Source organism: Leptonychotes weddellii, chromosome 14 (genome assembly GCF_054177405.1).
Source record: "Leptonychotes weddellii isolate Sample4059 chromosome 14, ASM5417740v2, whole genome shotgun sequence".
NCBI classification, from domain to species: domain Eukaryota; kingdom Metazoa; phylum Chordata; class Mammalia; order Carnivora; family Phocidae; genus Leptonychotes; species Leptonychotes weddellii.
The window spans coordinates 49,187,241-49,211,868 of NC_138382.1; the positions used below are offsets into that span (position 1 = coordinate 49,187,241).

General features: G+C 48.1%; 1 protein-coding gene across 4 annotated transcripts in view; it reads right to left on the reverse strand.

Annotated features, from left to right (window-relative positions):
- PAX5 (paired box 5) overlaps nt 1–24,628 on the reverse strand; it is a 188,585-nt gene that overhangs the window by 98,596 nt on the left and 65,361 nt on the right. For all 4 annotated transcript variants that reach the window (XM_081803204.1, XM_081803206.1, XM_081803203.1 and 1 more), the window contains exon 6: nt 24,093–24,268. In XM_081803204.1, the coding sequence (XP_081659330.1) occupies nt 24,093–24,268 (176 nt within the window). The remainder of the gene's footprint in view (nt 1–24,092; nt 24,269–24,628) is intronic.

Here is a 24,628-nt window from a genome sequence, read left to right on the forward strand (position 1 = left end):
GGTATTATGCTAAGCAAAATAAGTCAATCAGAGAAAGACAAGTATCATATGATCTCACTGATATGAGAAATTTGAGAAACAAGACAGAGGATGATAAGGGAAGGGAGGGAAAAATGAAACAAGATGAAACCAGAAAGGGAGACAAACCGTAAGAGACTCTTAATCTCAGGAAACAAACTGAGGGTTGCTGGAGTGGTGGGGGGTGGGAGGGATGGGGTGGCTGGGAGACGGACATTGGGGAGGGTATGTGCTATGGTGAAGGCTATGAATTGTGTAAGACTGATGAATCACAGACCTGTAGCCCTGAAACAAATAATACATTATATGTTCATTTAAAAAATTTAAAAAACTAAAACAACAACAACAACAACAACAACAAAAACAGTGTTTGGGAAGTGACGATGAGCCCATGCTGCCTGAACCTCAAGAGGGCCATGGCCATGCCCGTTGGCCCCTTGGGACCTCCTCTGTCCTGAGGGGCACCCTGCACGTCTCTGCATCACCCAGCGGGTCTGGCACAAGTCTCTCTGGCAACGTGCTGAGCAGCGGGCAGCCCACCACGTATCTAGAACTCTGGCCCGCTCCTCAGCTCAGGGGAAGGTCGGAGGCTCTCCTACATCAGACCCACAGCTCCAGACAGCGTCTAAGCTGGAAAGGATTTGGGGTGTCCCCATGCACCAATTCTCAGGAAGTTGAGGCCAAGTGAGAGGAAAAGCTGTGTTCAAGGGCATGGGCCCAAATTGGAGTGAGGGTCTCAGGAAAAGTGACACTTGCTGTGGGGAAAGAGAAAAATAACCGGCTCTGTTTCTGTGGTTCTCAATTGCTTCACTGGCAAAATGGGAGTCAAAGCTTCTGTCTGCCCTTAATATCCCAGAAGTATTAATAGGGATCAAATAAGGTCACAGATATGAAAGCCATCGAAGAATGTCCAAGCACCTTACACAGACAGAAATCCCTACTGATGTGCTGGGTGGGCCTTGAGATAGCTCCACGATGGATGCATTTGGTAGGTTTACAAGCCCTCCTTGTTGCAAATCTGTGCTTAACTGCTGATCCACCTTTTACGGTGAGCTCTGTTCCAACTCAATCAGGGAGGTGCTGTCATTAGTATTCCTCCTTTCTGCAAATGCAGAAATCGAGGCACAGAGAGATGAAGTGAGTTTCCCATGGTCACACAATAAAATTGTAACTGAGATCATGCGGCTGTAATTGCTGATGTTGGCGGCAGAGCTTTTAGCAGAGAAGCTGCGAGGGGTAGGAGAGGTTGGCTTCTTCCCCAAAGTGCATGGGCACAGTAGCCCTGGGTGCCATGAAAAGCTGCCTTCAGCACAGCTAACTCTACTCCAGGGAGGTATGGATCCCTACAGGTGCCCTGGCCTCTCCCAGCTCCCCTCCTCTGCACCCAGCCCTTGGTCCCCCCACCCAGGGCCTTCTCTGTCCTGAGGCTTCCCCTTCTCCAGTGCGCCCCCCATCTCGGCCAAACCTGTCTATTCTCCATCTCAGCCCCACCATCCCCCACCTCAACTGCTTCACATTCTTCTCTTCCCCCTTCCCTGTGACATGAGCAGGAACATCTTGCCTTGTGGGTCGCTGGTCTGTCTGGAGGATGACTGAATATACCTCCCCAGGGACGCTGCATTGAGGTAAGTATAGTCCGAGGGTAAGCTCTGGCAGAGAGAGCGAGTCTGGAGTCCCTAGGCACTTCCCAGTGTCTGGCTGGCTGGCTCCTAACATCCCACAGGCACTAGCTCCAACCCATTTTCCATCTTTTCCTATCCCTCGTTTCAAATGGTTATGCCTGGCCTCCAGAACATGAGCCTGGAGTTTTACCACGCAACATTTCTTTCAAAAATCAGAACTTCATGGTGAGAGAAAGCTGATGTTACTCGCTTACTTCAGCTCTACTGAAGACATTGCTGAGGATTTGTGGATTAGTTCAACATTCACACACACACACACATACACACACACAAAAGCCACATCTTTGCAAGTTATTTAATACCCAAAAAGAAGGCCTAGGGATCTCTGTATGAGGATTCAGGGTAAAATAATATTGCCAGAGAATTTTCATAATGAAATCAGAAAGGGATACGTGAAAGGTTTTGAGAAGAGTAGTAAATGAGTCCCCAAACAACCATTCCTATTAGCAATTGTTATATTAACTTTACTTATTCATTCACTCATTCTTTCCTACCTCATCACTTTCCAGAAAAGATATAAGGCAGCTCACAATGATGCAAAAAATACAAGGAGGCGAGGAGGGCAGAAAGGGAAGCAAGAGGAGAGTACGGAACAGGCCAACAGCGAACCCATCCAACATGCTCAGCACGGGCTCTGCCCCGCACGAGGACCCTCACTGAAACCACACACAATCCTACAAAGCAAGAACTCACTACCCCCATTTTGTAGATGAACAAATGAAGGCTCCACAAGGCCGGGTAACCTGCCCAAGACCACACAGTTGGTAGACGATGGAGTTGGGACTGAACCCAGGCAGTGTGGCTCTAGAGCCCATGCTCTCAAACACCCTCTAAGCCAAGATCGAGGCTAGAGGCTTATGAACTTGCCATGGGAGGGACCACATCTGGGCCCCCTCGCTGCCAGCTGGAGAGGAGAGAGCTGGTGTGATACTTCACAGAGTCCACGAGACACAAACTGTCCGTTGCTCACAGGTCCTTCTTCGGACTCACAGACCAAGCGGTGGCTCTCCCTGAGCCCTCCCTAAAGAGCGAGCTGAGAAACTGTGAATGCCCTCCAGGCCCCAGGACGACTGCCGCAGGCTGTTTCTTAGGGTGTCCCTCGTGAAGATTCAGGCATCACTCCAAAATGCAATGCAGCAAAGGCAACTCTAAGGGGACCACATGTGTGGTTTAGTTACCCAATTGAATGGTTTAATCTGAAAATAAGTTTAATAAACAGAAGACTCAAGGATTACATGTTCTCCAAGCGATCCTCCCTAAATATTGTTTCTCTGAGCCAAACTAATAACAATGGAAAGCGTCTGATTCCTAACTAGTGGCAGGAAGGAAGCCACTCTGCGCCCACAGCTAAATACAGACCCAGCTGGGATCTGGGAGCGGCCCTGACACCTGCTTCTGAGAACTGAGGGGCTGGGCAGGCACCTGGCACTGGAGCCGCGCAGAGGTGAGCAGAGCAGAGATCCCGCAGCAGGGACCGGAGTCTCCTTAGAAAATTGCTTTGGATCCACTCCAACACACAGATATCTAGATGATGGAGACCCGGGAGTTCTCCTCCAGTTAGCACTGACATGGGGTAGGTCCCAGAAGACGCCGGGGGTAGGTGTAGCCACACTCCCATCTCTGTCATCAAAAAACAAAGGAAATAAAACTCCCTTTGGACAGCCAGCTTTGATCAGTGCTGCTTCCCGTACCTTCCAAGATGACACCTATTCCAAGATAACCAAATCAAGGAGCTTGTTAAAAGGGATTGCTATTTATAACGGGAAACGGGCCCTAAAAATAGTAACTTTTACTTTAGAAGCCTTGGCCCGCAGCCATTCTTTCTGGCAAATGGGATCAGCTGATCCCACTGTGCAGGTCACTCCTTGAATGAGACAGAGGAGCCTGTCCTCAAATCCCAGCACGACTACTCACTCACCAGCGGCATGGCCCTGGGAAACTGACTCAGCTATTTTGTTGCTCAGTTTCCCCATCCCTAAAATTAAGATAATAAGAGTCCCCACCTCACAGGGCAGTAGAAGGGATGAAATGAGTTAATACCTGGTTAATGAGTCAATACCAGCGCTTAGCACAACATAAGTGCTCTGTTACTATAAAGCATCAGGGTCGTGGACTGGAGAAGATCCAACTTTGAGTTCTCTACACCCACACACACATGCAACACACACACCGTCCCAAAAAAGCAGCAAAGTAAAAGAAGAGTGTGCCAGAAACTCTGTTCTGCTCCATCACAAGGCCCCCCGGGAGCTGCCGCCCATTTCCCTGGAGCTTCAAGACCCCTGCGATGACAAGCAGCACCGCTCTGAGCATTCCTGTATGCGTCTTTGGGTGCACAGATGGCCAGCTTGAGTTTTTATATCAACTAGCTGTTACTGGGAACCTGTCCAAGATCTGGAGAAATCCAAACAGTTGACCTCAGTTTGTAGTGCTGGGAAAATAAACTTCTCCAGAACCAGCCAGAACCTGGGCCCACATTCACCGGGTTAAAACCTCTAGAGACTGGGACCCCAAATCTGCCCTAGCATGGGATCTCATGGCCAGTCTTAGGTCCTCCCATAAGACTTTCCTATAGCTAAGCTTCTCCAAGGCAATGAAGGGTCCATGGTTCAAGGTTGTGTGTAAACATTTCGGAGTTCTCTTGCCCCCCAGCACAGATGTGGATTTCTGACTCTCGGTTAATGGAAGAGAAAACTGGGTGCTAGTCATAGGTCACAGGCTCACCAAAGCCCATTTTAGGATATTAGGAATTCCGTGGTGAGCTGTGAGGCATCCCCAGGAGACCCTTGAGGCAACTTATTTACCGGTAGGCAGGTGCCCAACAACATGTGAAAGCCCCATGACCCACTTTCTGCTTCCTAGCTCCTACCCTCCCAAACCACAAGGACGAAGTGATGAGTGAGCCATGCCCAGAGCCAACACAGGAGGGAAATACCTACCCATTCTAGAGAGGACCAGAAGCCTAGGTGAGTAGCAAGAGAATCTACAGCGCTGTCCCCAGAGCACAGAGAGCAAAGGATTTCTCCAGTTTTATTCCATGTTATAATTCAACACCCAGATCTGTTCATAGTGAATTTGTTGCGAACAATCTGTATAAATGGATACACCTATTCCTTGAAGGGTGTCCCACAAGGAAGTAGGGCCCCCCTTCCTGGCAGCTCCAGATGCAGCTGCATCAGCCCCACCACAATCCTCACACTCCAGCGTCCAAGAATGACGAGCACCGAGGTTGAAAAGAGGATGCAAATCACACTGTAAGCAAGCCCACCGAACGTGTCTTGCAGGGGCAAAAGTCACGTCAACATTTGAGCCTTCACTGGGTATCAACGATCATCCCCTCAGCTTCCTCATCTTCTAAAGGAGGAAAATGAACAGCAACAAGACAGGGTTTGTTACGAGGATTAAATAAGTCAAAGTATTTAACTGGTACACTGTCCAGATATCATACCATTATATGTTATACTATATTACATTTCATTATACCGTACTGTGTGCGCTTCTATGTGTGTGTGTGTGTGTGTGTGTGTTTAAGCAGGCTTTCCAGAGTCATCAAACCCACCCCCTCACGCACCAGCCACCTAAAACCACTGCCCCTTCCCCAGACTACACAAGAACGGGTCTCCCGGCTTTTGGTCTTCCTCTTCTCCACCTGGCGCCCTCTTACTCACACCCCTGCCCATCCATTCCCTGTGCAGCCCTCCAGACTGCCCTGTGGGAGCAGGAGCCTCATCTCTATCATTCAGGCATTCTCTGAGGATGTAAAAAATGAGGATAAACAACATGTGCCAGGAGCTGTCCAAGACCTCACGCACGAGCCTCGCATTCTGTCCTCACCCCCACTCTGCATAGGGCACACTAGCATCTCCATCTTCCTCTTGTGGATGGGGAAACTGAGGCTCAGTGGGGTTGGGCAACTTGGTCAGATCACACAGCCAGTAAGTGCGGGCACCAGGTTCCAGAACCAAGCAAACTCCAGAGACCTCACCCAAACCTGCCTTGCCATGTAGCCAATGCGGGTGACCAGCATGGTGCCACCTGAGTTCCCAGACAGACTGAGCATAAAGGGGAGCGGCGGGCATCCCAGAGGGTGTGGTGACAGGCACTGCCGGTCCCAGCCCTTCCTCCAGGAGGGACATTCACAAGCTCAGAGGTATCAAAGTCTGGTTTGAATACCCCCTTCTCTCTTTAAGACAGACCTAGGAGACTGGAGAATTCCTGTCCTCTGTGGCACCAAAAGGGAAATATTAATTTACTTCTTTGTAGGGGGAAATTCTTATAATACAACCCAGAATTAATAATTTATTACAAAGATTTCTTAGCTCCTCAGGCAGAAGTTCTAAAAGTGATACAAATTGTTATTTTGATTACTTTAATGGGATTTTCCCCTCAAAGCCTGAGCTCATTTGCTGGTGTAATTTGTAGCCAGGCAAACAGTAAAAACAGAGCCTAGGGAAGAGAAAGTTTGCAGCAACTCGGCCGCTGCAGGTCACATAGCACCTTGGTGCATCTCCCATCCCTCCCACCTGACAAGTCCAACCTCTCTGCCCCTCCAGAGCAAAAGCCCTCCCGCCTCCTCTCGACCTCCCACCCTGCCCAGCCAGCCCCAATCCCTTAGCCGTCATAACCCCGTACCCCGTCTCTGCCCTGCAGAACCTCTGCTGTGGCAAATGCTCCTGGACGATAATGATACAAATAACAGTAACAGAAGTAACATTTATGGAGTGCCTGCTACGGGATGGACCTTTTGTTAAATTCTATGTCCATTTTATTTCATCTGTATAACCAAAATGACACAAGAACTGTTATTATTCCATCTTCCATATGAGAAAACTGAGGTTAAAGCAGTGGCAAGGCCAAATGAGTGTAAAAATAATAACTTTGCACACAAAGGAAGAAAAGCTAATGTTTGTTCTGGAAGTGATGGTGACCTGTATACTCAAACCCAGGAATAGAGAGTCCCACAGACTCTGGAGGTAAGCCTGCAATCACGTATTACCAGGATCTCCCAAGAGGCTCAAAAGTCAGATAACAGGTGGCAAAGTCACCAACAGCTGCTTTGGAAGCCTGCGCTCCTCACCACCATGCTGTACTGCCTAGAGAAGTCCTCCCCACGGTGCTCCCTGACGCCCTCTGCAATGGGAAGCCCCCTTCCCTCCTCTCCCTACCGCCTTCTGGACAAGGCAGAGGGGTCTGCGTGCTCACTGTGCCCCAGCCCCAATCCCATCCACACCACTGTGCCTCCACAGCACCCAGCCACAACACCTCCTTGGAATCCCTCACTATCTGGCCCAGACAGTCCCTCCATAGTGTTAATGAACTGCCTACCTCCTTCCTGACAGACGCCCCCTTCCTGGGGCTCTCCACTGACATCTTCATCTGCTTTCAACCTTACTGAGCACACCGCTTTGACTCCACTGATCTTAACCTCCATTCCCCTGCTCTAGCCCCATGGACAGCCATGAGTAGGATCCTGTCATTTAGAGCTGGTCCATTTCCCAGACCTCAAACCTCTAAGCATCTTCAGAACACACTCTCATCCCAATCAGCCGGCTCCTGCCAGGGACACCAAACAGTTACAACAGGTGGATAAAGTTATCTGCCCTCTGGGTGGCCTGAAATGATAATAGCATGGCCAATTCCCCTACCTGAACCCTAGAATTGTCTGTATTTTCTTAAAAAGCACTGACACTGAGCTGGGTGATGTGATGGTCTTCAATAAATTCACCCTTGTGTTTCATAGCCAAGTTATCAGAAAAGAATCAACAAATCCAACTCTTCTCCAAAATGGACGAGAGGAAAGGCAAAACCACATCGGTCACAGAATGCTGAAGCTCAGAGCTGGAAGGGACCCTAGTGGTCATCTCTTCCAAGGTCCCATCCAACACGTGAAGACTTTCCTTGGCCTTCCTCCTAAGTGGCCACACTGCCCATGCCAGCCACTCCTAGTGACAGGAAACCCACAGCCCAATCCACATGTGGTCAGCTCTGTCTGGAAGGTTTCCTTTGACTGATTTGAAAGCTGCCCGTAATTTCCATCTAGGTTCTGGGCCTGTCCATTAGAACCACAAATAAATCTGCTCCTCCTCCACAGGAGCCCTTCTAAGATCAGACTACACTCTCATGTATCCGTTGTGTTTTCTCTTCTCCAAGCCAACCAGTTCCAGCTCCTCCACAAGTGCCTCACAAGACAGGTCTGGGGGTGGGGAAGCAAGAGGGATGAAGGTGGGGGTTAAGGTAAGTGGTGGTTCAAGGTATAAGCCCTGGACTGTGACTGCCTCACTTTAAGATGTGGCTGCAGATGTTTCCACCTATGGGTCTTTGGACAAGTTGTCCTCTCTCTTTTCGGTTCTCTCATCTGTAAAATGGGAACAACTGTACACCTCCTACTTCATAGAGCACAGAGAGGATAGGTAAGGAGCTACACAAAGAATTCCGCACGGTCCCTGGCACATACTGAGGGCTTAATAAATGCTAGCTCCTAGGTCTAGTCCCTTCCCCCACCCGGTCACCCCTCTGGTCATGTTCCAGTTAGCTGCCATCCTTCCTAAGGTAAGGCACTCACCTGGAGTCCTACACCACAGGTGTGGTCTGACCAACACAAAAGAAAGCTTTCACTGGCAGTCACATGACTGAATTCACGGACAATAAAAACCCCTAGATCTTTCTCACTGGTGCTTCTGTTTATCTTCATGTCCTCTTGCTTCAATTTTCTGAAATATCACTCATATAACTATGAAGTTATTATTTATGAAACCACTGATCCTTTCCTATCCCGAGGCCAGTCCACTCCCTGCTATCGCTATAACTATTCATCTACTGCTATTTTGAGAACATATAAGTCTAGAAATCTTCTTTCATTAGTTAATGCTAGCTCTCTAAGGAGACACAGATTAGGCGAGCAGGAGGAAGAGAGCCTTCCAATTTTTTAGTATGATTCTGTCCTGTTTGAATTTTTTGCAACATGTATCTGCTACTTCTGCTTTGCCTTATTGGAATTTGCTGCTCTTTTGGTAACTGCTTGACTTGAATGCTTAGCTCATTAGTTTTATCTTTTTAAAAATAAATTGCAATTTAAAGCTATGCATTTCCCTCTAAGTACCACGTTAGCTTCATTGCACAAGTTTTAAAATGCAACACTTATTTTTGGGGGGCTTGGGTTTTTTTGGTTGTTCAGTTCTAATATTTCATCATTTCTGTTAGGATTCCTTTTTTGACCCATGGAGTTTTTTCGAAAGTTGATTTTCTTTCTTAACTTTCAAACATACAGAAGATCGGAGGCCATAATTTGAACTATTAATTTCCAATGTTAGCACAGTCTGATCAAAGAACATGGTCTATGATGCAAATTTTTTGTATTGTTGAGATTTGCTTTCACAACTGGCACATAGTCAATCTCTGTAAGTGTTCCTTCCACATGTGTTTAAAAAGTATGTGTAGTCGCTAATTGTTGGCCTTTTATATGTCTATTTGATCAAACATATTATGTTGTACAGAGCTTATAAATATGCCTGCCAATTTTTTGTCAGCTTGACCTATCCATTAGTAAGAGGGGTATGTTAAAGTCCCCAAAATATATTATGGAATTTTTAAAAATCAGTTCTTTGACATTTTTTGCTTTAAAAATTTTGAGACTCTCTTGCTAAGGACATACAGTTTCAGGACTGCTGTATCTTCCTGTGAATAGTTCTTGATCCTCTTTGTCTTTGCAGATCCTTTGGGCCTAAAAGTTCATTTCATCTGAGAGTGATAACACATTTGATTTGGTTAGTATTTGCCTGGTCTATATTTTCCTATCTCCTTATTTGCAACCTTTGAGTACCATTTTGTTTTAGGTTAATTCCTATAAACAGCGTTATTTCTGGGTTTTGGTTATTTTTCATATCTTCTGTATCATCTGACAAATTCAATCTATTTATATTTATTGAGACTACTCAAATGTTTGTATTTATTTTTACTATCTACCGTCTAATTTTGTATTTTTAATTTACCATGCTTTTTTCTTCTTTCTTCTTCTCTCCTATATTCTATTGGATCCACTGGGTATTCTATATATCTTTTTTTGCCTCAGCTGATTTGGAAGTTATACACTCCATTAACATGACTTCAGTGATTACCTTCATGTGCTCATCTCCATCCTTGACATAACCAAATCTAAAGTTTATCAGTGTATCTATCCTCCTCCTGAGTAATACAAGGATCTTAGAATTTTTAACCCATTCCCAATATTACATATTATTATTGTACTTTCTTCTATTGGTTTTTAAACCCACCAAAATTAGTCATTATCTCTACCATCAGTAGTTATTTAGATTATCCTTTGTTTATCGATGTGTTTGGTTACCATTGCTCCTTAAATCCCACCCCTTCCTTCTGTGTTTCATATTCTTCTTGTAGGCAACGTATAGTTTGGTCTTGTGTGTTTCTTCAATCCACTCTGACAATCTCTTTTAATGGGTATATTTAGACCATTCACATATAAAGCAAGCATTGTTCTAGCTGGATTAATATCTACTATGTTTGTTATTGTTTCCTATTCATTGAACGTGTTCTTTGTTTCATTCCCCTCCCTTTTTCTTCTTTCTCTGGGTTTAATTAAATATGTTACAGGATTCCACTTTATCTGCTTCACACCACTGAAAAGTACACTTAACTATGTTTAAGAGGGAAATTTTTACATTACATGTTTTTTTACCACAATTAAGAAAAAATTTTGAAGTTAAAAAAAGAAGTTTTAGTGGTTGTCCTACGAGTTTTCAATACACACTTATAACTAATCTAAGTTCACCTTCAATTAACACTATACCTCTTCAGTTGTAGTACAGGAACCTTCTAACAGAGTAGAGTTTTCCCAATTCCCCCTTCCTGCCCCTGCTGACATTGCTGTCATTCATTTCTCTTATCCGTATGTCATAATCATCCCATACATTTTTACTATTATTACTTCAAACAGTTACCTTTTAGATCAATTAAGAATAAGAAAAATCAAAGACTTTATTTTCATTTATTCCTTCTGACTCCCCTCCTTGCTTTTTGTTTGATCTGAGTTTCTGACCTATATTATTTTCCTTCTTCCTGAAGAACTTTTTGTTCTTGCATGATAGGTCTTCTAGTCATAAATTCACTCTTTTTGTTTGAGAAAGTATTTCTCCTCCACTTTTTGTTGTTGTTGTTGTTGTTGTTAAGTAGGCTCTATGCCCAACATGGAGCCCAATGTGGGGCTTGAACTCAATGACCCTGAGGTCAAGACCTGAGCTGAAATCAAGAGTAGGACGCTTCACCAACTGAGCCACCCAGGCGCTCCTTTCTCCTTCACCTTTGGAGGATAATTTCCCGAGACACAGAATTCTAGGTCGGTGGGTTTTTTCTTTCAATGCTTTAAATATTTCACTCCACTCTCTTCCCTTTGCATGGTTTCTGACATGAAATCCACTGTCATTTTTATCCCTGTTCTTCTAGAAGTAAGGCAGTTTTTCCTTCTGGCTTTCATCAAGATTTTCTCTTTGTCGTTAGTCTTCTGATGTTTGACTATGACTATGTGTAGGTGTAGATATCGAAACATCTTGATAGTCTCTGAGTTTCCTGAATCTGTGGTTTAGTCATTAATTTTGGAAAGTTCTCAGCCATTACCACTTCAAATACCTCTTCTTCATCCTCTCTTCCTCCTTCTGGTATTCCAATTATGCATATGTTACTCCTCTTAAAATTATTTCACAATTCTTGGGTGTTCTGTTTTGGTGATTTTGTCTTTGTTTTTGTGGGTTTTTTTCTCTTTGCATTTCAGTTTGGAAGTTTCTGCTGACAGATCTTCAAGCTCACTGATCCTTTACTTGGCTGTCCTATCCACTGAGGAACCCATCGAAGGCATTCTTTATTTCTGTTATTATGCTTTTTATTTCTAGCATTTCCCTTTGATTCTTTCTTAGAGTTTCCATATCTCTGCTTACACTACCCATCTGTCTTTTTGTGCTGCCTACTTTTTCCATTAGAGCCCTTAACATACCATACTTGTTTTAAATTCCTTACATAATGAACCTAAAATCTGTGTCATATCTGAGTCTGTTTCTGATGCTTACTTTGTCTCTTCAGACTGTTTTTTCTTGCCTAACTTTTTGCTGAAAGTTGGACATAATGCACTGGGTAACAGAAACTGAGGTAAACAGGCCTTTAGTAGAGGTTTTATGTTAATCTGGAAGATCTCTGGTGTAACTCTGTATGCTCCTATTTCTGCAGATTTCAGTAGCTGTTTGCCCTCAACCTCAGTTCTTTGATGGGTCAAGAAAAGTTGTTGATTTCAATTTGCTCAGCTTTATTTGTTGTTGTAAACATGGAAGTAATGACTTCCAAGCTCTTCATATGCTAGAGCTAAAATTGGATGTTTCTCATATCCTTTTTCCTGAAATACATCTTTCAGCAATTCAGCAAGTCTGTGAGTGGTAAACCTTCTGTGTACTTGTCTGAAAATGTTTTTATTTGCCTTCACTGTTAAATGATCATTTATCTGAATACAGATCAATTGTTATTATCTCTTAACACAGATATCTTCTACTATCTTCTGACTCCAACTGATGCTGGAAAAAAGTGTTTTGTCAATCTAAAATTTATACTCTCTCTGGTTGCTTTTATAACTTTCTCTTTGGCTCTGATGTTCTTCAATTTCACGACTGCTTTGCCTAGATGTATGTGACACATGTCTTGTTCTATATATTCTTTGGCCATTATTTCTTCAAATATTGTTTCACCTCTATTTTTTCCTATTTATTTTTCCAGAGCAACTCTTAGATACATGTTGGACCTTCTCATAAACTCTGCTTTATCTGTAACCCTCTTTTACTTTTTTTTTTAAGACCTATTTATTTGAGAAAGGGAGGGAGAGCATGGTGGGGAGGGGCAGAGGGAGATGGGGAGAGAGAATCTCAAGCAGACTCTGCGCTGAGCGTGGAGTCTGACACAGGGCTTGATCTCACGACACTGAGATCATGACCTGAGCCAAAATCAAGAGTCAGATGCTTAACCATCTGAGTCACCCAGGCGCTCCATGTAACCCTCTCTTTCTTACTTCCCAACTCCTTAGACTTCTATACTGCATTCCCAGCAATTGCCTCAGCTCTGTCCCCCAAATCACTAATTTTCTACTCAGCTATGTCTTATCTGATATTTAATCCATGAATTCAAATCTTAATTTTGATGACTAATAAAATTTTTATTTCCAGAAAATGTCTTTGGTTCTTTTTCTAATCTACATATTCCTTTTTCATGGTATTTTGTCCTTTTGCAGTGTTTCCAGTCCTTTCTTCATCTCTGTAGACATTTTATAGTTTCCTTCAGATTGTCTGTTATTTTAGGTTCTTTCAGTACTAATTCTTCTGGTTATGTCTCCATTTCCTCCTCATTTCCTTGTGTGGTTTGCAACTTTTTAAATTGTGAGCTCATCTTCAGTGGTTATTGTTTGCTCTGTAGGCATATGTTGTGTGGACTAGATTGTGGAAGGATCAGGGGGAGGGTTTTTCATGTGCTTCTGTTAGGCATCTCAAGGATTTCACTGATAGGAGCCCAGTTTTTATATTAATTCCTCTTCTTGAGTTTCTTGGGAATAATATAAAGTGAGATACCACACTTGTATGTGGCACAAACTTGGGATTTTAACCTCCCATGGGAAACTTCTGCTCTACTCTGAGTCCCATGCAGAATCAAAATTTCTGTTGCTTTCATCAGCTTGGAGGCAAAATGTGCCCATCACTCATTACGTGGAAAGTGCCACCCTTCCAGGTTTCACGTTTTTTGCAGAAGTTTCAGTTCTAACTCCCATATCACACAGGTCTAAGGGCATATCTTCAGTCTCAGCACCAGCATCAACACCCCCAGCCCCTGTTCACTAGGAACTATGCCCAGGACTGGTAAGTACCCTGGGCCCCTGGGACATTAGGTCACACACTTAAAGTTCTGGCTCTGAGCTCCTTCCTAATTTCCAGCTCCCAAGGATTTCCCTATCTTTAATTCAACCTCAGATATATATCAAAAACATTTTATTGTTATATTTGATCCAGTATTTCTATTGTTTGAGAATAAAGGGGTGCCTATAATAGCTGAGACCTTGTTATCAGAACCAGAAATCTATGTATGGGTTTGTTTGGTTGGTTGGTTGGTTTTTGTTGGTTTTGTTTTTTTTTTTTTTTTTGTAATTTACAGAACAATAAAGTTTGGCTTTCTTAAGAGCTTTTAAATAGCCAAATTCCTTAAGCCAAACTTGCAGTGCACTCTCAACACAAACAAGCTATAGGAATGGAGTAGTCTTCTGTTTTTTGTCTTTTTGTCTTTTTTTTAATTGCAAATATTGCTTAGCGTTGGGTAGGGGGAAATATCTCAACCCCAAATTCAATTTTTACACAGTACCTTTGGCTGCAGCTCTTGCTGTTATTTTATGCCACACGGCACAGCACAGGTGGTCAATGTCACTGACATAAAGTATCTGAAAAGATTTCCTGGATGAATGAATGAATGCATGCATGCATGAATGAATGAATGAAAGAACATCCAGGCAAGATGCAGCTCTTTGACAGTTTGCTTGTAATCTTTAAACTCCACATACACAGAATTTGCTTGTCATCTAGAAGAGTGGAAGGGACAGGAAGAAAAACTAAACAAGTTAAAATAAAAATAAGAGATGGAGTTCCAATTTGTTTTATTTCTCAACACAAAATGTTAGAGCTGGAGTGGATCTCAAGGATGACCCAGTCTGATCCCCCACCTCAAGTGCAGAAACCATGACCCAGAGAGAAGTGACTAGCCCAAGAGGCATCACGCAAGCCCAGGGGCCTGTCCCATGCTTTTACACTATGGCAACTTGCTCTTTATTTATCAGAGAGAGAGAGAGAGCACAAGCAGGGGAAGCTCCCTCAAACATTCCTCGATCTTGCAAAGCAGGCACGATGGTTTTTCTTGGGAAGCCACCCTTCTGCTTGACCCACAGGAAGAGAAAGAATACTCAGAATATTCCATTGTTTAGAAAATATTTTAAAAACTGTTCAGGAAGAAATGGGCATCCCAGGCAAGATTCTAAGGAGTAGCATAAGTGAAAAAGGCTGAGGACCCAGCGTCCCTGTAGTTTCACCATTGGGTCACTTTAAGATGATGACAGCTGAAGGATAAGGGAAATACGGCTGGTCTAGAGACACCCAACTCCTCTGGAGATCTAGGGAGCAAGAATTCCAGCATAGTCTTTGCAATTACCTCATTCCGAAGGCAAGATGACATCCAAGTTAAATCTTGCTTGCATCTCAGTGTTCAGGAAGGTGTTTCTACTCCCTCTCCACATGCTGGGAAGAACTGGGAAGAGAATTCCTGTCCTTCTCCTTGCTCCTACCACCCTCTCCACTCTTATGGCTCCTTCCATGGGAAGAGTCACTCATCAGACTGGTCAAAGCCCAGGACATTCACCGGGTCACCTCCACCGTGCCTTAGGGTCAGAAGTCTTCCTCTGGGGGAGCCTGGGTGGCCCAGTTGGTTAAGCGTCTGACTCTTGGTTTTGGCTCAGGTCGTGATCTCAGGGTCATGAGATCAAGCCCCACGTTGGGCTCCGCACTCAGCTCTGAATATACTTCAGATTCTCTCTCCTTCTCCCTTCTCCCTCTGCCCCTCCCAATCATGCTCTCCCTCTCTCTAATAAATCTCATATATAAAAAAAAGTCCTCCTCTGTCATCAGGCTTCCAGGTACAACTAGGTCAGAGAGTGCCTGCTTCCCATGAGAATGTCCAGCCGCGCCCTCTCAGTTCCATCCTGTCCATCTGCAACTGTGTGGGTAAGCCGTCTGCTTCCTTAATCTCTAAAACATATGCCTCTTCCTTTCTTCAACATCCCCAAGTTCCTGCACACCAAGCCCACATCAGAGAAGTCAAATGCAAAACTACTAACTTCTCCTCATCAAGAGTTGAGTTGATGATGAGGTACATTCTTTTTTTTTTTTTTTTTAAGATTTTATTTATTTACTTGACAGAGAGAGCAAGAGAGCACAAGTAGGGGGAACAGTAGAGGCAGAGGGAGAAGCAGACTCCCCCACTAAGTGGGGAGCCCAATGCAGGGCTCTATCCCAGGACCCTGGGATGATGACCTGGGATCATGACCTGAGCTGAAGGCAGATGCTTAACCATCTGAGCCATCCAGGCGCCCCTCTTTTTTTTTTTTAAGATTTTATTTATTTATCAGAGAGAGAGAGCACAAGCAGGGGGAGCGGCAGGCAGAGGGAGAAGCAGGCTCCCCGCTGAGCAAGGAGCCCAATGTGGGGCTCCATCCCAAGACCCTAGGATCATGACCTGGGCTGAAGGCAGACGTTTAACCGACTGAGCCACCCAGGCATCCCGTTGAGGTACATTCTTAGAGACCAAATCCTCTGGGTAGGACATTTTCCCTGAGGTACCCTGGGGTGGCAGGAAGTCACAAAGCCCCAAAATAGTAGCACATCTTCCAAGCATCAAACTGGAAAATCTAGGAATGATGTCCCAGAATGTCTGGGATTTTTCTTAGTTTAACTTGGGCTACGAGCAAGGCTGCCTTTTCAAGCCCTGTGGTCAGAGCAGGCCTGCCCCCGCAGAAATGCACTGCGGAGCATGTGGTCATCACTCTCCCCCGGAACACGGAGCCTCATGAAGCCTGCCGTGGCTCTTCTGTGCATGTTGCTGAGGACAGGGCCCCCCAGTGGAACCCCAAGTGACAATTTCCTTTCCACTCTGTTAGAAAAGGCGTGGCCCCCTTTGGGGAATTGTCCTATTTTCCCCCTGGTGGACAATGAGAAGCACACAACTGATGGCTTCCCACTTTGCCTGGACCATCAGAAAGCTCAGAATCAAATCTGAGCTCAACTCTAGTAACCTGAGGGCCTGGCTGCAGAGCTGGGGGGCTTGGGGGTAGATGGGGGGGATGCAGGGAAGCAGAGAGGAGTGGAGAGAAGCAGTGCATCACGGGCCACAATTCCTGTTCTGGGTTCCAGACTGGAGAGCAGGCCAACCCCACACAGGGCTGACAACTGTCCCCAAGGGTAAGTGACCTCCAGGGGTACAGTGACATGATCTGTACCTTGGCAACAGCCTCCTGTCCCCCGACCCTCCAAGTCTCCCCGTAGCAGCACAATAATCTAATCTGTATTGGATTGGATCCTGATAGTCCCTGGTTTGCAATCTTGCAGCGGCTTCTCCTTGCTCTCAAGACAAAATCCAAGGCCCTGGTCCTAGTCCCCATCTGGCCTCCACCACCCCACCCCTGCACCACAGGCCGCTTTCTGCCACCCATGCTTACCAGCCCCACGGGGCATCTTGTGGTTCCTGGACCACAGTCTTTCCAGCCTCAAGCCTTTGTATAGGCTGTTCCCTCTGCATGGAACACTATTCCCGCCACACTTCCCCTTCTTGAGCTCAAAGGTGCCTCCTCACAGAGACATTCCCTGACCCCCCATCTAGATGAGGTCCCACTCTTTACCCTTTGATCTTTCTCTTCAGAGCACCCATCACACTCTGTGATGGTTGGTCATGACACGCCATTTGTACTGGTATAATCATTTTGTCCACATCTGTCTCCTTTGCTGTAGGGTAAATTCTGGGGAGCACGTTTGTCTCTGTTGCTGCTGTGTCCCCGCACTTAGCACAGTACCTGGCCCAGGGGCGGTTCTCAATGAACACCTGCTGAGTGAAACCACTCAATCAACTAGGAAGTGTCTGCCCGTGCAGAGGAAAGGGCACGGACTCCGGAGGACTGTCTACACCCGCAAACAGCAGGGAGCGGAGAATGCGGCTGAGCTACATCATCCGGGCACATTACTTAGTCTCTCTCTGCCTCAGTTTCCTTATCTGCCACATGAAGATCGTACTGCAGGCATCCTCTACTTCACAGAGCCATTGTGAGCTAGAGTCCTGTGTACCCTATGTTGGGGTTTTCAATTAGTGATTCCTTTATCTTAAGTTACGCATCACCCCGCCAGCCACCCCTGCAACCTGTGGCACTTGTTGGTAGGATACGGGTCTGTTTAATCCTCCTCTCCACCCTCCTTCCCTGAGGAGGCCCTGCGCTCCTGGGCAGAGGAGGTCCAGTACCCTGTGTGAGCAGCAAGGCTGGCGGTGGCCGCCACCACCCAGACTTCTGGCCCTGGCTTCTTCACCAGGAGCCCCCACCCTGCTCTGTGCCTGAGGGGAAATGGGGTCATCTCCAGCCTCCCGAGACCTTGCAGCCTCCAGCTCCTTGTGCTCAGGGCCACAGCTCCAGTGACCCTGGCTGGCCCACCCTGGTGAGAGTTCCTGGGGTGCGGGGCAACTTCCCTTGAGTGTCCCTTCCACCCTGCAGCATTAAAGGCCTCCTTTTGTTGCCTCCCCTATTCCTTCCCCTCCTCCCACCAAACCCCTTTTGCTCTTCTTACCTTAGAATTATTCTTTCAGGTTGGAAGAGCCTTACCATTTAGCTAATCAAGTCCTCAGTGGATTAGTAAACTTCTAATACAGCATATATGAATAAGGATAGATTCTACTTACATGCCTCTGGTGACAGGAAGCTCACTATTTAACAAGGAGACCCACTCAGCTGGTTAGAAAGCTTGGACTACTAGGAAGTTCTCTTAGCTTGCCTCCTTCCCTGTTCACATCCCCAAGTCTTCCCTTCTTCAGACCAAACAGCCCTAAGTTTTCCAGTTATCCCTCCTAGGAAAGAATTACCAATTGTCTCTTCTAAACACTCTCTACTTCATCTGCAAAGGAGGAGCCTGGCCCTGAGCACAGCCTCGTGAGGGGAGGACCAGGGCGAGCGGAGCAGAAGCAGGTCACAATAGAACAGCAGAGTCACGGCCCTCAGACTTCTGCTCATCCCTCCACTGGTTCCTGCGTCAGCCCCTCCCAGGTGAGTACACTGACCCCGCAGGTGTGTTCCCAGGAAACCCGCCACCTGTACGAATCAGTGGGGCAGCCTGACTGGGCTGCACCTGGGACAGCCCCGGCGGCCACCAGCCTGGACCCTGGAGCCAGGGATCTGGCTTCCAATCTTGGCCCTGCACTCACTGCATACCCGTGTGGAGTCACTGCTGACCTCCCTCAGCCTCAGCCATCCCGCCTACGCAAGGGGGCTAGTAACGCTGCTGTGACTTTGTAATGAGATGGGGCCAGAAGGTGCTCCTCAGAACAGAGCCAGGCACGTGGGGAGCAGTGAATACACCGTCGCGACAACAACCACTGTGGCAATGATTAGAACCTGATGCTTTCATGAACTCCCACACGAAGCAAGTCCGTGGGGACTGAAGTGTGTCAGGGCAGGCAGGACTCCTGGTGGGCCTGGCCAGGGAAGATTTAGAAACAGACGGAAGGGAAACAGTGAGCAGGAGCTTGGAGTGAGAACAACAACGTGAAGAAAGTCACCGGAACTGCAGTACCTGCCACCCTGCATGCTCACGGCCACCCCTGCTGCTGACGCACTCAGGCTCGCGCACACACATGCACACACACGCCAGCCCGCCGTCTGTGGCCCCCTCGCACGGAGGAGGAGCCCAGCGCACGAGGGGCAGTGAGAGGTCAGGCCTGGCCACAGCCAGAGCATCCTGGGGGCCAGCAGAGGGACGTGGGGCGGGTGGTGAAGGGTCGTGAAGGGGATGAAGGGCTGGGCCTGGGGTCTCAAGTGGGGGAAACCGTGAGGGGCTCTTAAGTGAGGATGGGCTTCGGGAAGAGAGATCCAACAGGAGCAATAGGGACCAGGGCAAAAAGCAGGAGGCCCCGGGAAGGTAGCTTCCAAGTGAGCAGAGTGGTGCCAGGCCACAGACACAGGGCTCTTCGGGGCACACCGCCCCCAAAGCAAAGTCAGACTTCCTCACCTCCACCTTCCTCTGGGGTCTGTTCACCACCTACTTCTCCAGCCCCACTGTCCCTGTCTGCCTTTCATGCCTCCTACATCCCATCCGCCCAGACTGGCTCCCAGTTCCCTGCCATACCTTTGCCCACATCGTTCCTTCCACCCAGAACGCCCCTCCAGCCAGTTCCACCATCTCCACAGATCTGGATTCTGCTCATCCCTCAAGATACAGCACGAATGGCACCTCCTCCAGGAAGCCTTCCCCCTTCCTCAGCCTACCTCACACTCGTCTCCTCACTCCCTCCTCTTCCTGCCCCACCTCCTTCTGGTGGGCCCAGACCCACTACAGAGGAAAATGAGCTCCTTGAAGCAAGGAAGCATGCCCCGCACCTCATCTTTTTCCCCACCACCCCAGACCTTTTTCTGACTCAGGTAGGTGTTCAGACCGTCCCCGATGACCAAGCTCAATTATGCTCAAAAACAGAAACCAGACCCTTCCCAGGAGTAGGACACCCACGGGCACAGGCCATGCTCGGCCCAGGCCCACCAGCCTGGAGAGATGCCACCATTCAGAGGGCAAAGCAGCACAAGCAAGGGGGAGGCATTTCTGGTGGCTTTCTCTTTTAGACAAGGGACAAGCCTTCTCCCGGTTTAACCCCCCATGACCTTTGAACTTCCTGGGAGGTCAGCAGCACGTCCCCTTCCCCAGCTGTCTTTCTGTCTCTGGCCCGATGGGAGGGAGGGCCCTGGGCTGGTTCCATTTTGCGCCCGTATTGATCTGTTGGCAGCAATGGGCTGGATAATTAGCCAGGAATTAGGGTTTCTATTACAGCCAGGAGGCTGCTCCAGCTGATTTATCACCTGAATAATTTACTGTGATTGAAAGGAAATTAAAATGAACTCCATTTGACAACTGTGAGCTTTTATGGGCTTTAGTGAAGGCTCAAAAGCCAGATTAATAGCCTGGTGTTGGTTAATAGTCTGCCGAGAGTAAATACGGCAGGCTGTGCTCCCTCGGCCTTCCTGGCGAGGCCGGAGGAGGGAGCGGCGTCCGCGAGGGGCAGTGCTCGGTCGACAGCAACAGCGTCACCGCGAGTTTTACTCAGAGTCCACTGTTCGGAACACGCACGCCACCAGCACTGTTTCTTTTCTCTTTTTTACCCTTCTCCTTCAGGGTGATGCTTACTCTCTCCACACGGAGGGAAAACAGAATTGCTTTTTCAATAACCACGTTGAGAAGGAAGTGTTTCTTTGCTCCGGAAGTGTGTATGCAGGACACCGGGGGCCAAGGGTTTACTAAGTGTCCATATAAAAGCAAGAAGCCCGGCCTATCCACCCAGCGTGCAGATCTTGGTGGGAAGAGCGGCGAGGTGGGGGTGGGTGTGACTGGCAGGACCCCCACCTGGCCCCGAAGAGGAATGTTCTTCCCGCCAGTGGGTGGGCTGGGTAACTGAGGGGGATTTGACCACTCGAGCCCATGGCGAACCTCTGAGGATTCTGGAATAACAGACTCTGGCTGCAGAAGGCCAGTTCTGAGAACCAGCCAGTTAGAAAACGCTCCTGGAATCTTTCAGGGATAAGAAGGCCCGTGCAACCATCCAGCACAAGATGAGAACAGAAGACCTTAAAATCAAATTCCAGCTCTGCGGCCTCCACAAAGTCCTGGAAGCTCCCTGGGCTGAACATGGTGGGGAATAATCTGGGGGAAAAAATGTTCCAGTCTGTAAAATGGGGCTCTACCAATCTTACCCACACTGTTTAGTGGGCATTTCAATCGCAAGTCGAAGGAGGAGAGAGCATGGATGTGAAAGCCCTTTGGACACTGCACCGTACCACGCATGGGTGAGGAAGACCACTGCTGTCGAGCAGCTGCTGTGCAAAATCCCAGTTCCTGCCGCCACAGGTGTGGAAACTGAGGTCCAGAGAAAAAGCATCCCCCCCAACAGGCCAGAGCCGGGACTCAGTTTGACTCAAGTCAAACTCCCTCAACCCCAAGGCCAGGAAAAGCCCTTTCTTCCCCACAGGCTGCTCAGTGAAACTGACAGCAAGACCCCACCAAGGCCACTAGACCATGGAGACCCAGGTCTGCTCACATATGGAAGAGATGCCCCCCTTGGCTGCCAGAGCTCTAGGCCCTCTTCTGGGTGCCATCACCAGGCCATGTTGCTCCGGGGCTCACCAGGCCAGGCGGAGAGTGGGCTCATACCCTTGACATGCACCCCTTCCCGGGCTGTGGCCCCTTGCTTTGGCTGTCATTTGTCTAGTGACTGGGAACCGGGAGCGAGGGTATGTCATTCATAGTCCAATGCCTGTGTGTGTGCCTGGCAGCCCCGCGGCCTCACCTTCCATCTCTCCTCATTACGGCCCATTACGGGGAGGTGAAGCAGATTAACCAGAAAGCACTGAGTCAGTCATTACCCCGCCACACGCTCGCCCGCAGGCCCCGCCTCGGAGCCCACACAGACACAGGCCCGCGGTCGCGTCCGCGCCGTTCTGAAGGACACTGCACAGCAAGACTGTAGGAACGGGGCCCTTGCAGGGTTTGTAATGCAGGTCTCCTCCCCGCCAGGCCCCATCTCTACATGAGCCTATCAGACCTGTCCCCCAACGTTGCCTCCTCTGTAACACCTCCCCCCACCCACCCCATGCTCCCAACTGAGGCAACCTCCCCACTCACCAGGGAACACAGAACCTTCTCCGTCGCCTTGCAGGTTCTGAATCCACGTCATGTTGCCCCTGGGAGACTGTGGGCAGACAGAGCTGATGCCTGACTCATCCCTCCCCACCTTGGGTGCCTGGTACTGTGCCAGCCTCATAGCCATCATGCAAGAAATATGTTGGATAAATGAGCATACGAATGTCTGAGCGAGTGAGTAAATACATGGATGGCTTCTGGACTTCTACCAATTATGAAGCGCAAATTTCCTGGTCATTCCAAGTTAAATGAAATAGGATGCAGACCTGAGTTTCCATGAGAATCACGTGAAACACGGAGCGAAACCCAGTCTCTAACACTGAACATCTGCATCAAGTTAACAGGAGCTTAACACAAGCACCGGAGGCTTCATGCGGTAGAGGCCAGGCTGACTGTAGAGGCCTGAGCCCTCACTCTTCACCACTCACTTGCTGGGTGACCTCGGACAAACCCTGTCCCCTCTCGGGGACTCTACAAGATGAGGGGGCTGAAAGCTTGCCTCTGCAGTCTCTGCTAGCTCTAAAATCATGTGACCTTGTCAATGGTTAAAAGATAAATTTTCTCCCCGATTCTGGAGGGAAAGGTAGGCCACATCCAAGGAAGTCTCCTTTTCTTTCTCCTCCTGCGTCAGATGGAATGTGGCTTCGGCAATTACTCAGAAAGGCTGTCTGTGATGGAAACAGACTGTTTTCCTGAAAGCTCAAGATCTAGAGTGTGTGGGATCAGCTCCATCCAGCACATCGGACCACCTTGTTACCGGACGAGATTTCACTTGTAGGAGAAAGACCAAAGTCTTAACCATAGTCTACAAGACCTGGCCCATCTCCCCAACATCACTGTCCCCTCTCCCCACGTCCCTGTGCCCTGAGGCCGAGCCATGCTGGCTCTCTTGGCTCTCCTTCCATTCTTCACTCTTGCCATGCCCCCTCTTACCTCAAGATCTCGCACTTGCTATTCTCTCTGTCAGGCACACTCCTCCCCACCTCCACATCCCTTCTCCTGGTTCTGCCCTACACCTCAGGGCTCAACATAAATGCATTCCTCCCAGGAGGCCATTGTGGCCTCCAGGCTGGCTCAGCCTCTGCTTTATTCTTTCAGAGAACCTCAGACATCCCCACCTCAGCACCTAGGACATCTGTAATCCATGACCTTTCGGGTTATTCTTACTGATTGTGGTTCTTCCACATACCTGTAGGCTCCCTGAGGGCAGGTCCAAGCCTATCTTGTTCACTGAAGTACCTAGTGCCTGGCTCCATGCTTTGCACATAGGTGATACTCCTCAATGTTTGTTAAGTGAATACATGACTTGCTGTGTGGCCTCAGGCAAGTCTCTCTGCCTGTCTGGGCCTGAGCTTCCTCATCTGAAAACAAAGTGGCTAGATGGTCTGAGAAAGCCCTCACAGGAACTGCTCAGACAGCCAGACTGTCATAAGATGGTGGCCCTTGAGGCTTTGCTCAGTCCTCACTACCCAACATCCCCCCTGGCATCTTTCCCCTCCACGGGAGCTTGTGCAGACAGCCTACATGGCTTTGAATGGTTCTGTGGGAAAACTTCAGAAGTGCCATCTAATGAGCATGTAGAGGAAGCTCAGCGAGGACACCATTCAGCAATGGCAGAGCAGCCTGACCAGTCATGCCACCGCCCCCACCCCCACCCCACCAGGCTGGCCGGGGAGACAGAAGCACTGAGGCAAGAAGCCACCAGAACCCCAGACAAGTCCTCCTGATCCTGTGGGAGGCTGCACCTATCCAAGTTTGGCCGAGAACAGCGAGAAGCCTGTCTTGGAGTAAAACCTGGCATCCTCGCCCACACCCCGCCAACCGCCTGGGGAGGGCAAGCCAAGCCTGCGTCCGGCCGGAGGTCCGGCGGGCAGTGAGTCGTGGGGCATACCTGCTCGGGCTTGATGGGCTCTGTGGTGGTGAAAATGTCCGAGTAGTGCTGCCTCTCAAACACGCGGTCCAGCACCTCCAGCTGCTGCTGCGTGAACAGGTCTCCCCGCATCTGCTTCCGGAGGAAATCTCTGCCTGGCAGTGAGTGACCGTTGGGCACTGGAGATTCCTGAATACCTTGGATGAGCAGGAGACACGAAGGGGGAGTGCAGGTTACATGAGGTGCTGAAGAAAGGCATGTCCGACAGTGAGACTGGGAAGAGGGCCTGAGACCTCCTCCCCTGACAGGAGAGGAAATAGACAGGGACTCAGCCAAGGGGCTCCTCAGCCAAGGGCACCCTGCCGGTCAGTGCAGAGCCAGCCTCCCAGAGCCATGTGCCAGGCACCATACCAAGCCCTTTTTTTTTTTTTTTTAATTCTTATGTTAATCCCCATACATTACATCATTAGTTCTAGATGAAGTGTTCCATGATTCATTGTTTGTGCATAACACCCAGTGCTCCATGCAGAACGTGCCCTCCTCAATACCCACCACCA